This window comes from Drosophila nasuta, chromosome 2L (genome assembly GCF_023558535.2).
Source record: "Drosophila nasuta strain 15112-1781.00 chromosome 2L, ASM2355853v1, whole genome shotgun sequence".
NCBI classification, from domain to species: Eukaryota; Metazoa; Arthropoda; class Insecta; order Diptera; family Drosophilidae; genus Drosophila; species Drosophila nasuta.
Window position 1 is genome coordinate 725,567 of NC_083455.1, and position 18,377 is coordinate 743,943.

Consider the following 18,377-nt stretch of genomic DNA (forward strand, 5'->3'; position numbering starts at 1 on the left):
TATTTGAATCTAGTACTTTATCAATATACCAAATACATATTTTGGTACATTTTTAGATATGCCAATTTGGTATATTTGAAAACTACAGCATTGTTTGCATTTTATTCAAAATGGAGTATCTCACTTTCGAGACAAATCGACAGAAGCTTTCTTGCTTGTTTACATAAAACTAATTAGTATTCGTTAAAGGTCCAGGCTCGTTCTCGGATTGAATGTTTTTGAAAATAATTGTTATTTTCATTGAAAAGAACCACTACAAATTTTATTGTTTTAGTAGCAAAAATGTCGTTCCACACATCAAGGTACCAAAACGAAAAATTGACTTTTGGGAACTTTTGTTCGTACCTCGTGCCGTTTTCTAAAAAATATAATTTATGCTTCGACTTTCAATTGTGCATGGATATCAATTACAGTATTGCCAAGCCCTGATACCTTTTGCCCACAATTGTATCGAATCGTATATAATGCACAGTATAGTATAATATAATATGAAATAATAATGATTAGTTTTGAGTAGGTTTATAAAAAAAAACACAATTAGAATAACACCAAAATAAAATCCAATTAGAAATTAGAAAAAATTATGATTATCACTATCGCATTTAATGATCAGTATCACAGCTTATATTATGATTAATTTCTAACACTTAATGTATTTTTATTACTGACTTTTAAGCTGCGTGTAATTTGTCATTGTTATTGATTTTTGCAATTCAGATTGATGACAAAAAAAAGAAGCAGTTAATTATTAAGAAATAAGAGCTTTCTCCAAAGAACATGGTATTCTAACTGTATGTATTTCATATTAGAAAATTCGAAAAATATACTTAAAGTAGCTGATTGCATCATTATTGTTATTTGAGTGATTGTCTATTATATCCTTATCGTTAATGGATTTATATTTAATGTGAGATAATGTCAATCCTGTGAGACATCAGCAGTCGATGAACACATGCACGGAGGAGTCGAGGCGAGAGGCACTTAAGCAGTTTAAGTTTACGATATTTGCAATGCGACGCCTCTAAGTGGCAAGTTGTAGTCCATCGGGACTTCAGGTGCAGCAACAGCTGCTGGTTGTGCTTCTGCTGCTTCATCTGCTATATGCGATGGCAACGGCGCTGCCAGAGGCATTGGCACTGGCATCAGCAATGTACATAGAGAAATTCGACTAAATATTCGATTTTTGGCACTTACCAGTCAACTCTTTAAATATGCATTAAGTTCCTTGTGAAACATGCTCGACACAGAGGCATTCTCCAAGGGAATGAGCAGACATTGGCACACTCTGTACCGGCTTCACTTGAATTGCCAAATGGCACTTAAGCTTAGGCGTCTCTTGCGGTGTACATACTCTCGTATATGTAGTATCCATACATATATGTATGCATATGTATTGTAGATATAAAGGCTGCTATTGATGTAAATGTTCATACTCTTTGGTACATACCTTATTCCAAAGGCTGCGAACGTGATTTGTCGTCGACTTCGAGTCGTTGCACCTTTAGCTCGGCTTGTCATTGCTACAGGTGTAAATGCAAATGCTGGCAATATGATTCCGTCTGGATGCCTTCTACATTATTTATGGTACATACGTATAGTGCAAGAATATTTTAAGGTTGCACGCGGTTGAGGCATCTTTAAAAATGTGATCACTTCTACAACTTATATTTATTGTGATCCTCGAAAACCAAGCAATGTCCTAGCAAATCAGGTCGAGTTAGAATGTTACCGAATAATGTTTACATCAATGAAATGTCTAAAGCAAACTCGAAAATGCACACCACAAAAGAGCGTGCTGCATAGCCGCGAGCTTCATTAATGTAATCCTTGTAAATAAGCTTTTATCCGCTCTGGCACTCGGACTCAGACACATTGTCCAAATCCAGGCTCTGTTTTTATCATTGTAAGCAGCGTATGCAGCGGCTTTTGTTTGAGCAACAACAATATCGCACAATGCCTCAATCATGCACCATGTCGTATGCGTAATGTACGCCGCTCTGCCATAGCTCTTCGCCTCTATGCTTCGCTGTGTCTGTGCTTGTATGTGCATCGAAGGCTATTGTGTGTTAACGGTTGTAATTATTGCGCCTGCTTCCCTTAGACAACAAGTCTGCTCGTGTGCTTCCCGGGACTTAATGCAAAAGCAGCTGTTTCATTTTTTCGTTGCTTTTTTCTCCTTTGTGTGTGTTTCTTTTTTCATTTTTGCTTTTTTGTAACTCTTTGTCTGTGCTAATTAGCACAGTTTGTGGCCTCTGACTTGCTGGTGAAAGTGGATTGTACTCCATGGCTGTGAAGAAACCGGCAAATTTGCAACTTGTACTGTTGCAGATATGCTGCAGCTTGTGGCTACAATAAAGACGGGTAAAAACGTGCTCCGGTCATCGCTCCCTACGTGATCTCATAAAACATTGCTAGAAGTAATTTGGGACTAAAATATAGTTGAAATTGATGCAAAAGATACGCGTATAACAACTAATTCTTAGTCTGATCTATGTTAGCGGAAAGTGTTACACTGGACTTGAATGCATAAAATTTAAATATATGCTAGACTTTTGCCTAAAACTACTATTAACTTTACACAACACATTCAATACAACTTTGTTGTCTAAATGAATAAAACATTCGTAATAAGCAAAACACAAACACCACTACTCATACGTATGTTTGATGTATATGTACATACATTTCCATGAATGCAAGCTAAAGCATTTGCAAAGCCTTTCAGTAATGACCATAATATAATTTAGTGCCGCAATCAAGTGGTCCTCTCAGATGAAAATGTTGCCTTGCTAAATGGTTCAAAAGTTGAAATGAGCACAAGACAAACCGATGAAGGATAACAAACTCTGACAAAACCGCACTCAATAAAATGATCCAAAACTGGATCCTAGCCCAGGTCAGACTTATGCCAGAGTGCAGGGTCTACAGACTCCGCAACTCTGTCGTAATCCAACGCATGCAAATTTGCTATTCACTTTGCAACCAACACACACGTACATATATACAATACATAGCAATGCTCCTTCATCCACATGTCCATACACATTCACATCCTCACTAACACATGCATTCATCAGAAGCCACATCATCATTTATACATTGTATTTTGTCTGTGTTACTCGTTGATTTCGTCGGGTCTCCTGTTTTTTGTCAAAGTTGTTGTTGTTTGTTATTTCTGTTGCTTTTTATTAGTACATAAAACTGCTGACATTTGTTCTTTTCAATTTGGCACACTGTCAACCCTAAATTTTCTTCTATCTATATATGTATGTATGCTTTTGCCCACTCTCTATAGTGCGTATGTAGAAGTTCAGCACATTAACATAAAATATTTGTTACTTTATTGAAAATATACCAAATACACGACTTGCTATACTTCTAGTATTTTTGCTGTACATTTTGGTTTATTTCAAGAATAATACCGCAATATATTGCTTTTATTAAAAATGGGTAGCGGGTATCTCAAGTCGATCACAATTTACTGTAGTTTTCTTACTTGTTGATAAAACTAGAGTTTGCTACGTTTTGGATAACACTGCACGGGTCCCAACGTCATAATCCAACGGAATATTTCCCTTTTAACAAATTTTTTTTTAAAAAGACCAATTGTCTCTATTCTTGTGCAAAAGTCTGCAGTCATATTTAATGTGCAAATTTAAAACCTACTGAATAAATAAGCCTATTCGTTTCGTCTTAGTATATAAGACAGCTAGTTGTGGGAGAAAGGTATCATTCACAAAATCTTTTCGCTAATATGAGAGCTACTACAATTTTATTGGGATGTGCCTTAGTGGCCATTTGTCTTTCCTATTTACCAAGAGCTGACTCTACTTCAACTACAACTACAACTACAACCACTACCGAGGCTAGCACCACCACCACCACGACCGAAGCTACCACAACAACCACTGCCTCCTCATCTGACACCACTTCAACAACCTCCAGCAGTAAAGCTAAGAAGACCAGAAGGAAGCACCATTGGAAGGTCGTGAGACACCCTGGAAAGAAGGTCATCAAGAGACACCGCAAAGGAGGCCGAAAATTTGTGATCTAAATGAGATATTTGTTGTCAGATATTGATTTTATTCAGATAAACTTGTATAATTCTTAAAGTGTGTGCATTAATATTTCGAAAAATGCATACATTTTAATTTTGATCGTGTAATATTAATTAATTCTTTATTTCGATATTTATTTCTAAAATAACTTCTACAATTTTTATCAGATTGCAGAGAAGAAAAAAATAATAAAAAAATATATACATATATAACACATAATTTAATACTAAAATATAATACTATATATTTTACAATCTTGAGTAATACATAAATTTAGGACTAAATTATTACAGCAGCTATTGACAGATGTAAAACCATTATCAGAATGTTATTAATGAAAAGGAAATCTACATTTTAGCAATAAATATATTAATATTTCTTTGCTGGGTGTGAACCTGTGGGGCAACACTGGCAACGTGTAGAGGCGATTCCGATACTCTATCTCTGTCTCGCTCGCTAAATCGGTCCCACGTTTATAGTTCCATCATTAGCCGGCGCTAAGAACATAGTCGCGGCGGTGGGGCTTAGGAGATTCTCTTATGTTAGCTTATCAGCATAGGTGCAAACGATGTCGACATTAGCAGTTTTTGTGCACAGGCGAGTAGTGTGGAGATGACGCTATGTACGGCGATCCATTTTTCGCTAACACGCCGAATTATTGAAGCGCTTTTGATCGTTTATAAAGCTAGCTGCCATATCCACGCAGAGTGTTCTTCTTCGATTAATAATAAAATTAGATATTTATAAATTTTACCGATCAGATGACGTCCTCGCCTTGGTATTGAAAATACAGCTGGGAAACTATCGATGGCACTATCGAGGTATCGAATATTTATCTCTCTGAGCCACTATCTATAGTCTTCTTTCCCTATCGATTGTGCTGGGCAATTTTCACATTTTTCTAACACGAGGTTTGGTTGCACGAATTTGGGTTAGAAAATATATATCTCTAGTAGAGATTCTCTACTGATAAAATTGCATTCTAGGTTAACTTAAATTGAAGGTTGGAGGCGGCTCTAAACATGGAGAAATATTTTGTGAATCTCAAAAAAAAAGGTAATTATATTTATTCTTTAAATACAATGTACATATGTATATTTAGTAATAGTTTAGTTTATCTACATACACATGTATGCATAGATAACACCAAGTCAGAAAGGAATGAGGAAAACAGAGGAGTAGAAAGGAAACCAAGAGTTGGAAACCGAAAGTGTGGAGTTTTATACCCGCTATCCATAGGATAGAAGGGTATTATAACTTTGTGCCGGCAGGAAATGTATGTAACAGATAGAAGGAGGCATCTCCGTCAACATCTGAGACGATCTAGTCATGTTCGTCTGTCTGTCTGTCCGTCTGTCTGTCTGTTCTTCTGTCCATATCAACACCTAGATATCAGAGACTATAGGAGATAGAGCTATAATTTTTGGACAGCATTTGTTATGTTTGCACGCAGATCAAGTTTGTTTCAAATTTTTTCCAAACCCACGTCAGCCCCCGCAAATTGACAAACATCAAATGACAAGCGTAATTTTAAAGCTAGAGCTAGGCATATACAATAATGACTATAGTCTTCGTGATTTCTTAAATTTTGGTTGCTATCAGATAAAAATTGTCGAAGTTGTTAAAGAAATACTTTTGTATGGGCAAAAACGCCTCCTTACTAATGGTCGTAGATGCTTTGGCTGACAATCTGGTATGTTTTGCACTGAGTGTAGTACTATATCAATATACCAAATACATGTTATTGCTTTTATTAAAAATGGTATATTCATTTAGTATATTTTGGAAAAATACCGTAATATTTTGCTTTTATTAGAAATGAGTAGCGGGTATCTCACAGTCGAGCACACTCGACTGTAGCTTTCTTACTTGATTTAATGTGGTACTATATCGATATACCAAAAACACGACATGCTATATTTTTAATATTTTTGTAGTATATCTTTGGTATATTTTAAGATTAATACCGCAATATATTGCTTTTATTAAAAATGGGTAGCGGGTATCTCAAGTCGATCACAATTTACTGTAGTTTTCTTACTTGTTGATAAAACTAGAGTTTGCTACGTTTTGGATAACACTGCACGGATCCCAACGTCATAATCCAACGGAATATTTCCCTTTTAACAAATTTCTTTTAAAAAGACCAATTGTCTCTATTCTTGTGCAAAAGTCTGCAGTCATATTTAATGTGCAAATTTAAAACCTACTGAATAAATAAGCCTATTCGTTTCGTCTTAGTATATAAGACAGCTAGTTGTGGGAGAAAGGTATCATTCACAAAATCTTTTCGCTAATATGAGAGCTACTACAATTTTATTGGGATGTGCCTTAGTGGCCATTTGTCTTTCCTATTTACCAAGAGCTGACTCTACTTCAACTACAACTACAACTACAACCACTACCGAGGCTAGCACCACCACCACCACGACCGAAGCTACCACAACAACCACTGCCTCCTCATCTGACACCACTTCAACAACCTCTAGCAGTAAAGCTAAGAAGACCAGAAGGAAGCACCATTGGAAGGTCGTGAGACACCCTGGAAAGAAGGTCATCAAGAGACACCGCAAAGGAGGCCGAAAATTTGTGATCTAAATGAGATATTTGTTGTCAGATATTGATTTTATTCAGATAAACTTGTATAATTCTTAAAGTGTGTGCATTAATATTTCGAAAAATGCATACATTTTAATTTTGATCGTGTAATATTAATTAATTCTTTATTTCGATATTTATTTCTAAAATAACTTCTACAATTTTTATCAGATTGCAGAGAAGAAAAAAATAATAAAAAAATATATACATATATAACACATAATTTGATACTAAAATATAATACTATATATTTTACAATCTTGAGTAATACATAAATTTAGGACTAAATTATTACAGCAGCTATTGACAGATGTAAAACCATTATCAGAATGTTATTAATGAAAAGGAAATCTACATTTTAGCAATAAATATATTAATATTTCTTTGCTGGGTGTGAACCTGTGGGGCAACACTGGCAACGTGTAGAGGCGATTCCGATACTCTATCTCTGTCTCGCTCGCTAAATCGGTCCCACGTTTATAGTTCCATCATTAGCCGGCGCTAAGAACATAGTCGCGGCGGTGGGGCTTAGGAGATTCTCTTATGTTAGCTTATCAGCATAGGTGCAAACGATGTCGACATTAGCAGTTTTTGTGCACAGGCGAGTAGTGTGGAGATGACGCTATGTACGGCGATCCATTTTTCGCTAACACGCCGAATTATTGAAGCGCTTTTGATCGTTTATAAAGCTAGCTGCCATATCCACGCAGAGTGTTCTTCTTCGATTAATAATAAAATTAGATATTTATAAATTTTACCGATCAGATGACGTCCTCGCCTTGGTATTGAAAATACAGCTGGGAAACTATCGATGGCACTATCGAGGTATCGAATATTTATCTCTCTGAGCCACTATCTATAGTCTTCTTTCCTATCGATTGTGCTGGGCAATTTTCACATTTTTCTAACACGAGGTTTGGTTGCACGAATTTGGGTTAGAAAATATATATCTCTAGTAGAGATTCTCTACTGATAAAATTGCATTCTAGGTTAACTTAAATTGAAGGTTGGAGGCGGCTCTAAACATGGAGAAATATTTTGTGAATCTCAAAAAAAAAGGTAATTATATTTATTCTTTAAATACAATGTACATATGTATATTTAGTAATAGTTTAGTTTATCTACATACACATGTATGCATAGATAACACCAAGTCAGAAAGGAATGAGGAAAACAGAGGAGTAGAAAGGAAACCAAGAGTTGGAAACCGAAAGTGTGGAGTTTTTATACCCGCTATCCATAGGATAGAAGGGTATTATAACTTTGTGCCGGCAGGAAATGTATGTAACAGATAGAAGGAGGCATCTCCGTCAACATCTGAGACGATCTAGTCATGTTCGTCTGTCTGTCTGTCCGTCTGTCTGTCTGTTCTTCTGTCCATATCAACACCTAGATATCAGAGACTATAGGAGATAGAGCTATAATTTTTTTGGACAGCATTTGTTATGTTTGCACGCAGATCAAGTTTGTTTCAAATTTTTTCCAAACCCACGTCAGCCCCCGCAAATTGACAAACATCAAATGACAAGCGTAATTTTAAAGCTAGAGCTAGGCATATACAATAATGACTATAGTCTTCGTGATTTCTTAAATTTTGGTTGCTATCAGATAAAAATTGTCGAAGTTGTTAAAGAAATACTTTTGTATGGGCAAAAACGCCTCCTTACTAATGGTCGTAGATGCTTTGGCTGACAATCTGGTATGTTTTGACTGAGTGTAGTACTATATCAATATACCAAATACATGTTATTGCTTTTATTAAAAATGGTATATTCATTTAGTATATTTTGGAAAAATACCGTAATATTTTGCTTTTATTAGAAATGAGTAGCGGGTATCTCACAGTCGAGCACACTCGACTGTAGCTTTCTTACTTGATTTAATGTGGTACTATATCGATATACCAAAAACACGACATGCTATATTTTTAATATTTTTGTAGTATATCTTTGGTATATTTTAAGATTAATACCGCAATATATTGCTTTTATTAAAATGGGTAGCGGGTATCTCAAGTCGATCACAATTTACTGTAGTTTTCTTACTTGTTGATAAAACTAGAGTTTGCTACGTTTTGGATAACACTGCACGGATCCCAACGTCATAATCCAACGGAATATTTCCCTTTTAACAAATTTCTTTTAAAAAGACCAATTGTCTCTATTCTTGTGCAAAAGTCTGCAGTCATATTTAATGTGCAAATTTAAAACCTACTGAATAAATAAGCCTATTCGTTTCGTCTTAGTATATAAGACAGCTAGTTGTGGGAGAAAGGTATCATTCACAAAATCTTTTCGCTAATATGAGAGCTACTACAATTTTATTGGGATGTGCCTTAGTGGCCATTTGTCTTTCCTATTTACCAAGAGCTGACTCTACTTCAACTACAACTACAACTACAACCACTACCGAGGCTAGCACCACCACCACCACGACCGAAGCTACCACAACAACCACTGCCTCCTCATCTGACACCACTTCAACAACCTCTAGCAGTAAAGCTAAGAAGACCAGAAGGAAGCACCATTGGAAGGTCGTGAGACACCCTGGAAAGAAGGTCATCAAGAGACACCGCAAAGGAGGCCGAAAATTTGTGATCTAAATGAGATATTTGTTGTCAGATATTGATTTTCTTCAGATAAACTTGTATAATTCTTAAAGTGTGTGCATTAATATTTCGAAAAATGCATACATTTTAATTTTGATCGTGTAATATTAATTAATTCTTTATTTCGATATTTATTTCTAAAATAACTTCTACAATTTTTATCAGATTGCAGAGAAGAAAAAAATAATAAAAAAATATATACATATATAATACATAATTTAATACTAAAATAAAATACTATATATTTTACAATCCTGAGTAATACATAAATTTAGGACTAAATTATTACAGCAGCTATTAACAGATGTAAAACCATTCTCAGAATGTTATTAATGAAAAGGAAATCTACATTTTAGCAATAAATATATTAATATTTGTTTGCTGGGTGTGAATCTGTGGGGCAACACTGGCAATCGTGTAGAGGCGATTCCGATACTCTATCTCTGTCTCGCTCGCTAAATCGGTCCCACGTTTATAGTTCCATCATTAGCCGGCGCTAAGAACATAGTCGCGGCGGTGGGGCTTAGGAGATTCTCTTATGTTAGCTTATCAGCATAGGTGCAAACGATGTCGACATTAGCAGTTTTTGTGCACAGGCGAGTAGTGTGGAGATGACGCTATGTACGGCGATCCATTTTTCGCTAACACGCCGAATTATTGAAGCGCTTTTGATCGTTTATAAAGCTAGCTGCCATATCCACGCAGAGTGTTCTTCTTCGATTAATAATAAAATTAGATATTTATAAATTTTACCGATCAGATGACGTCCTCGCCTTGGTATTGAAAATACAGCTGGGAAACTATCGATGGCACTATCGAGGTATCGAATATTTATCTCTCTGAGCCACTATCTATAGTCTTCTTTCCCTATCGATTGTGCTGGGCAATTTTCACATTTTTCTAACACGAGGTTTGGTTGCACGAATTTGGGTTAGAAAATATATATCTCTAGTAGAGATTCTCTACTGATAAAATTGCATTCTAGGTTAACTTAAATTGAAGGTTGGAGGCGGCTCTAAACATGGAGAAATATTTTGTGAATCTCAAAAAAAAAGGTAATTATATTTATTCTTTAAATACAATGTACATATGTATATTTAGTAATAGTTTAGTTTATCTACATACACATGTATGCATAGATAACACCAAGTCAGAAAGGAATGAGGAAAACAGAGGAGTAGAAAGGAAACCAAGAGTTGGAAACCGAAAGTGTGGAGTTTTTATACCCGCTATCCATAGGATAGAAGGGTATTATAACTTTGTGCCGGCAGGAAATGTATGTAACAGATAGAAGGAGGCATCTCCGTCAACATCTGAGACGATCTAGTCATGTTCGTCTGTCTGTCTGTCCGTCTGTCTGTCTGTTCTTCTGTCCATATCAACACCTAGATATCAGAGACTATAGGAGATAGAGCTATAATTTTTTTGGACAGCATTTGTTATGTTTGCACGCAGATCAAGTTTGTTTCAAATTTTTTCCAAACCCACGTCAGCCCCCGCAAATTGACAAACATCGAATGACAAGCGTAATTTTAAAGCTAGAGCTATTAAAAATGGTATATTCATTTAGTATATTTTGGAAAAATACCGTAATATTTTGCTTTTATTAAAATGAGTAGCGGGTATCTCACAGTCGAGCACACTCGACTGTAGCTTTCTTACTTGATTTAATGTGGTACTATATCGATATACCAAAAACACGACATGCTATATTTTTAATATTTTTGTAGTATATCTTTGGTATATTTTAAGATTAATACCGCAATATATTGCTTTTATTAAAATGGGTAGCGGGTATCTCAAGTCGATCACAATTTACTGTAGTTTTCTTACTTGTTGATAAAACTAGAGTTTGCTACGTTTTGGATAACACTGCACGGATCCCAACGTCATAATCCAACGGAATATTTCCCTTTTAACAAATTTTTTTTTAAAAAGACCAATTGTCTCTATTCTTGTGCAAAAGTCTGCAGTCATATTTAATGTGCAAATTTAAAACCTACTGAATAAATAAGCCTATTCGTTTCGTCTTAGTATATAAGACAGCTAGTTGTGGGAGAAAGGTATCATTCACAAAATCTTTTCGCTAATATGAGAGCTACTACAATTTTATTGGGATGTGCCTTAGTGGCCATTTGTCTTTCCTATTTACCAAGAGCTGACTCTACTTCAACTACAACTACAACTACAACCACTACCGAGGCTAGCACCACCACCACCACGACCGAAGCTACCACAACAACCACTGCCTCCTCATCTGACACCACTTCAACAACCTCTAGCAGTAAAGCTAAGAAGACCAGAAGGAAGCACCATTGGAAGGTCGTGAGACACCCTGGAAAGAAGGTCATCAAGAGACACCGCAAAGGAGGCCGAAAATTTGTGATCTAAATGAGATATTTGTTGTCAGATATTGATTTTCTTCAGATAAACTTGTATAATTCTTAAAATGTGTGCATTAATATTTCAAAAAAATGCATACATTTTAATTTTGATCGTGTAATATTAATTAATTCTTTATTTCGATATTTATTTCTAAAATAACTTCTAGAATTTTTATCAGATTGCAGAGAAGAAAAAAATAATAAAAAAAATATATACATATATAATACATAATTTAATACTAAAATAAAATACTATATATTTTACAATCTTGAGTAATACATAAATTTAGAACTAAATTATTACAGCAGCTATTGACAGATGTAAAACCATTCTCAGAATGTTATTAATGAAAAGGAAATCTACATTTTAGCAATAAATATATAAATATTTGTTTGCTGGGTGTGAACCTGTGGGGCAACACTGGCAATCGTGTAGAGGCGATTCCGATACTCTATCTCTGTCTCGCTCGCTAAATCGGTCCCACGTTTATAGTTCCATCATTAGCCGGCGCTAAGAACATAGTCGCGGCGGTGGGGCTTAGGAGATTCTCTTATGTTAGCTTATCAGCATAGGTGCAAACGATGTCGACATTAGCAGTTTTTTGTGCACAGACGAGTAGCGTGGAGATGACGCTATGTACGGCGATCCATTTTTCGCTAACACGCCGAATTATTGAAGCGCTTTTGATCGTTTATAAAGCTAGCTGCCATATCCACGCAGAGTGTTCTTCTTCGATTAATAATAAAATTAGATATTTATAAATTTTACCGATCAGATGACGTCCTCGCCTTGGTATTGAAAATACAGCTGGGAAACTATCGATGGCACTATCGAGGTATCGAATATTTATCTCTCTGAGCCACTATCGATAGTCCCTATCGATTGTGCTGGGCAATTTTCACAGTTTTCTAACACGAGGTTTGGTTGCACGAATTTGGGTTAGAAAATATATATCTCTAGTAGAGATTCTCTACTGATAAAATTGCATTCTAGGTTAACTTAAATTGAAGGTTGGAGGCGGCTCTAAACATGGAGAAATATTTTGTGAATCTCAAAAAAAAAGGTAATTATATTTATTCTTTAAATACAATGTACATATGTATATTTAGTAATAGTTTAGTTTATCTACATACACATGTATGCATAGATAACACCAAGTCAGAAAGGAATGAGGAAAACAGAGGAGTAGAAAGGAAACCAAGAGTTGGAAACCGAAAGTGTGGAGTTTTTATACCCGCTATCCATAGGATAGAAGGGTATTATAACTTTGTGCCGGCAGGAAATGTATGTAACAGATAGAAGGAGGCATCTCCGTCAACATCTGAGACGATCTAGTCATGTTCGTCTGTCTGTCTGTCCGTCTGTCTGTCTGTTCTTCTGTCCATATCAACACCTAGATATCAGAGACTATAGGAGATAGAGCTATAATTTTTTTGGACAGCATTTGTTATGTTTGCACGCAGATCAAGTTTGTTTCAAATTTTTGCCAAACCCACGTCAGCCCCCGCAAATTGACAAACATCGAATGACAAGCGTAATTTTAAAGCTAGAGCTAGGCATATACAATAATGACTATAGTCTTCGTGATTTCTTAAATTTTGGTTGCTATCAGATAAAAATTGTCGAAGTTGTTAAAGAAATACTTTTGTATGGGCAAAAACGCCTCCTTACTAATGGTCGTAGATGCTTTGGCTGACAATCTGGTATGTTTTGCACTGAGTGTAGTACTATATCAATATACCAAATACATGTTATTGCTTTTATTAAAAATGGTATATTCATTTAGTATATTTTGGAAAAATACCGTAATATTTTGCTTTTATTAAAAATGAGTAGCGGGTATCTCACAGTCGAGCACACTCGACTGTAGCTTTCTTACTTGATTTAATGTGGTACTATATCGATATACCAAAAACACGACATGCTATATTTTTAATATTTTTGTAGTATATCTTTGGTATATTTTAAGATTAATACCGCAATATATTGCTTTTATTAAAAATGGGAAGCGAGTATCTCAAGTCGATCACAATTTATTGTAGTTTTCTTACTTGTTGATAAAACTAGAGTTTGCTACGTTTTGGATAACACTGCACGGATCCCAACGTCATAATCCAACGGAATATTTCCCTTTTAACAAATTTCTTTTAAAAAGACCAATTGTCTCTATTCTTGTGCAAAAGTCTGCAGTCATATTTAATGTGCAAATTTAAAACCTACTGAATAAATAAGCCTATTCGTTTCGTCTTAGTATATAAGACAGCTAGTTGTGGGAGAAAGGTATCATTCACAAAATCTTTTCGCTAATATGAGAGCTACTACAATTTTATTGGGATGTGCCTTAGTGGCCATTTGTCTTTCCTATTTACCAAGAGCTGACTCTACTTCAACTACAACTACAACTACAACCACTACCGAGGCTAGCACCACCACCACCACGACCGAAGCTACGACAACAACCACTGCCTCCTCATCTGACACAACTTCAACAACCTCTAGCAGTAAAGCTAAGAAGACCAGAAGGAAGCACCATTGGAAGGTCGTGAGACACCCTGGAAAGAAGGTCATCAAGAGACACCGCAAAGGAGGCCGAAAATTTGTGATCTAAATGAGATATTTGTTGTCAGATATTGATTTTATTCAGATAAACTTGTATAATTCTTAAAGTGTGTGCATTAATATTTCGAAAAATGCATACATTTTAATTTTGATCGTGTAATATTAATTAATTCTTTATTTCGATATTTATTTCTAAAATAACTTCTACAATTTTTATCAGATTGCAGAGAAGAAAAAAATAATAAAAAAATATATACATATATAATACATAATTTAATACTAAAATAAAATACTATATATTTTACAATCCTGAGTAATACATAAATTTAGGACTAAATTATTACAGCAGCTATTGACAGATGTAAAACCATTCTCAGAATGTTATTAATGAAAAGGAAATCTACATTTTAGCAATAAATATATTAATATTTGTTTGCTGGGTGTGAACCTGTGGGGCAACACTGGCAATCGTGTAGAGGCGATTCCGATACTCTATCTCTGTCTCGCTCGCTAAATCGGTCCCACGTTTATAGTTCCATCATTAGCCGGCGCTAAGAACATAGTCGCGGCGGTGGGGCTTAGGAGATTCTCTTATGTTAGCTTATCAGCATAGGTGCAAACGATGTCGACATTAGCAGTTTTTGTGCACAGGCGAGTAGCGTGGAGATGACGCTATGTACGGCGATCCATTTTTCGCTAACACGCCGAATTATTGAAGCGCTTTTGATCGTTTATAAAGCTAGCTGCCATATCCACGCAGAGTGTTCTTCTTCGATTAATAATAAAATTAGATATTTATAAATTTTACCGATCAGATGACGTCCTCGCCTTGGTATTGAAAATACAGCTGGGAAACTATCGATGGCACTATCGAGGTATCGAATATTTATCTCTCTGAGCCACTATCTATAGTCTTCTTTCCCTATCGATTGTGCTTGGCAATTTTCACATTTTTCTAACACGAGGTTTGGTTGCACGAATTTGGGTTAGAAAATATATATCTCTAGTAGAGATTCTCTACTGATAAAATTGCATTTTAGGTTAACTTAAATTGAAGGTTGGAGGCGGCTCTAAACATGGAGAAATATTTTGTGAATCTCAAAAAAGGTAATTATATTTATTCTTTAAATACAATGTACATATGTATATTTAGTAATAGTTTAGTTTATCTACATACACATGTATGCATAGATAACACCAAGTCAGAAAGGAATGAGGAAAACAGAGGAGTAGAAAGGAAACCAAGAGTTGGAAACCGAAAGTGTGGAGTTTTTATACCCGCTATCCATAGGATAGAAGGGTATTATAACTTTGTGCCGGCAGGAAATGTATGTAACAGATAGAAGGAGGCATCTCCGTCAACATCTGAGACGATCTAGTCATGTTCGTCTGTCTGTCTGTCCGTCTGTCTGTCTGTTCTTCTGTCCATATCAACACCTAGATATCAGAGACTATAGGAGATAGAGCTATAATTTTTTTGGACAGCATTTGTTATGTTTGCACGCAGATCAAGTTTGTTTCAAATTTTTGCCAAACCCACGTCAGCCCCCGCAAATTGACAAACATATACATATATACAATAATGACTATAGTCTTCGTGATTTCTTAAATTTTGGTTGCTATGAGATAAAAATTGTCGAAGTTGTTAAAGAAATACTTTTGTATGGGCAAAAACGCCTCCTTACTAATGGTCGTAGATGCTTTGGCTGACAATCTGGTATGTTTTGCACTGAGTGTAGTACTATATCAATATACCAAATACATGTTATTGCTTTTATTAAAAATGGTATATTCATTTAGTATATTTTGGAAAAATACCGTAATATTTTGCTTTTATTAGAAATGAGTAGCGGGTATCTCACAGTCGAGCACACTCGACTGTAGCTTTCTTACTTGATTTAATGTGGTACTATATCGATATACCAAAAACACGACATGCTATATTTTTAATATTTTTGTAGTATATCTTTGGTATATTTTAAGATTAATACCGCAATATATTGCTTTTATTAAAATGGGTAGCGGGTATCTCAAGTCGATCACAATTTACTGTAGTTTTCTTACTTGTTGATAAAACTAGAGTTTGCTACGTTTTGGATAACACTGCACGGATCCCAACGTCATAATCCAACGGAATATTTCCCTTTTAACAAATTTCTTTTAAAAAGACCAATTGTCTCTATTCTTGTGCAAAAGTCTGCAGTCATATTTAATGTGCAAATTTAAAACCTACTGAATAAATAAGCCTATTCGTTTCGTCTTAGTATATAAGAGAGCTAGTTGTGGGAGAAAGGTATCATTCACAAAATCTTTTCGCTAATATGAGAGCTACTACAATTTTATTGGGATGTGCCTTAGTGGCCATTTGTCTTTCCTATTTACCAAGAGCTGACTCTACTTCAACTACAACTACAACTACAACCACTACCGAGGCTAGCACCACCACCACCACGACCGAAGCTACGACAACAACCACTGCCTCCTCATCTGACACAACTTCAACAACCTCTAGCAGTAAAGCTAAGAAGACCAGAAGGAAGCACCATTGGAAGGTCGTGAGACCAGAGAAGAAAAAAATAATAATAAAAAAATATATACATATATAATACATAATTTAATACTAAAATAAAATACTATATATTTTACAATCTTGAGTAATACATAAATTTAGGACTAAATTATTACAGCAGCTATTGACAGATGTAAAACCATTCTCAGAATGTTATTAATGAAAAGGAAATCTACATTTTTGCAATAAATATATTAATATTTTTTTGCTGGGTGTGAACCTGTGGGGCAACACTGGCAATCGTGTAGAGGCGATTCCGATACTCTATCTCTGTCTCGCTCGCTAAATCGGTCCCACGGTAAATAATGACTAAAGTGTTCGTGATTTCTGAAATTTTTGTTGCGATCAGATAAAAATTGTCGAAGTTATTAAATATAACTTTTTTATGGACAAAAACGCACACTTACTAGGGGCATTAGTTTCTTCGGCTGGCACTCTATGGTATATTTTGAATTTAGTGAAAGAGGAATATACCAAATATACCATTTGATATATTTTTTGTTCATTTTATGGTACATTTTTTTGGTATAATTTACAATGAATACCGAAATATTTTATTTTATTCAAAATGGGTGTGCTTGACTATACCCTATAATCTCATAGTCGAGCACACTCGACTGTAGTTAACAAAGGTTAGTTGTTTCTGCTAGAAAATAGTAACTTCCTAGCTTTTACCGATCATGCATTTGAATTTAAATCGGGGTTTAATCTCACAATTGAGTTTTCTGAACTAAGTAGTGTGCAAATTTTAGCATCTTACCATGAATATAACTGTGTAACATAATAAACATAGATTGAACGCCCAAAATATTTCAATATTTTGTCGTATTCCCTCAAAAATATTAAAACAAGTAACAACATATTTTATAGGCACATTTACTCTTGTAATTTTCAGAATTGTTTGATTGTAACATATATTACTCAACAATGAAGAATTAATTACTTTTACACGAACAAATTTATGCATTTTCGGTCATTTTAATTCATGCACTGCAATACAATTCTGAAGAAAATCAATATCTGAGGAAAATTTTCTTATTTGCCTTGCTTGCGGTGTCTCTTGATGACCTTTTTGCCAGGATTTCTCACGACCTTCCAATGGTGCTTCCTTCTGGTCTTCTTAGCTCCACTGCTAGAGGTTGTTGAAGAGGTGTCAGATGAGGAGGCAGTGGTTGTTGTGGTAGCTTCGGTCGTGGTGGTGGTGGTGCTAGCCTCGGTAGTGGTTGTAGTTGTAGTTGAAGTAGAGTCAGCTCTTGGTAAATAGGAAAGACAAATGGCCACTAAGGCACATCCCAATAAAATTGTAGTAGCTCTCATGTTAGCGAAAATATTTTGTGAATGATACCTTTCTCCCACAACTAACTATCTTATATACTATGAGGAAACGAATAGGCTTATTTATTCAGTAGGTTTTAAATTTGCACATTAAATATGACTGCAGATTTTTGCAGAAGAATAGCGACAATTGATTTAACAAAAAAAGGTCAGAACGCAAATACTCTTATTGTGCTTACTATTTAATGAGCGTCGCAAAGTTTAAATGTTTATTCAGCTTGTGTACTTAGAACAAGATCAGTTTCTAAAATAGAAAGTATACATC

General features: G+C 35.2%; 2 protein-coding genes across 2 annotated transcripts; both read left to right on the forward strand.

Moving 5' to 3' along the window:
• The first annotated feature begins 3,754 nt into the window (after positions 1–3,754).
• On the forward strand, positions 3,755–6,656 carry LOC132783974 (salivary glue protein Sgs-3-like). Its single transcript, XM_060789315.1, has 2 exons — positions 3,755–3,988; positions 6,468–6,656. The coding sequence occupies exons 1-2, from the start codon at positions 3,755–3,757 to the stop codon at positions 6,654–6,656; spliced, it is 423 nt and encodes a 140-aa protein (XP_060645298.1).
• A 2,302-nt stretch (positions 6,657–8,958) lies between these two features.
• Positions 8,959–14,257, forward strand: LOC132783984 (integumentary mucin C.1-like). Its single transcript, XM_060789326.1, has 3 exons — positions 8,959–9,192; positions 11,467–11,589; positions 14,069–14,257. Exons 1-3 carry the CDS (start codon positions 8,959–8,961, stop codon positions 14,255–14,257), a joined length of 546 nt encoding a protein of 181 aa, XP_060645309.1.
• The last annotated feature ends 4,120 nt before the right edge of the window (positions 14,258–18,377 follow it).

Coding starts and splice junctions, on each gene's coding strand:
- LOC132783974 (XM_060789315.1), top strand. CDS start 3,755: ATGAGAGCTACTACAATTTTATTGGGATGTGCCTTAGTGGCCATTTGT. Junction 3,989..6,467: donor GGAAGCACCATTGGAAGGTC/GTGAGACACCCT, acceptor ACCACTACCGAG/GCTAGCACCACCACCACCAC.
- LOC132783984 (XM_060789326.1), top strand. CDS start 8,959: ATGAGAGCTACTACAATTTTATTGGGATGTGCCTTAGTGGCCATTTGT. Junction 9,193..11,466: donor GGAAGCACCATTGGAAGGTC/GTGAGACACCCT, acceptor ACCACTACCGAG/GCTAGCACCACCACCACCAC. Junction 11,590..14,068: donor GGAAGCACCATTGGAAGGTC/GTGAGACACCCT, acceptor ACCACTACCGAG/GCTAGCACCACCACCACCAC.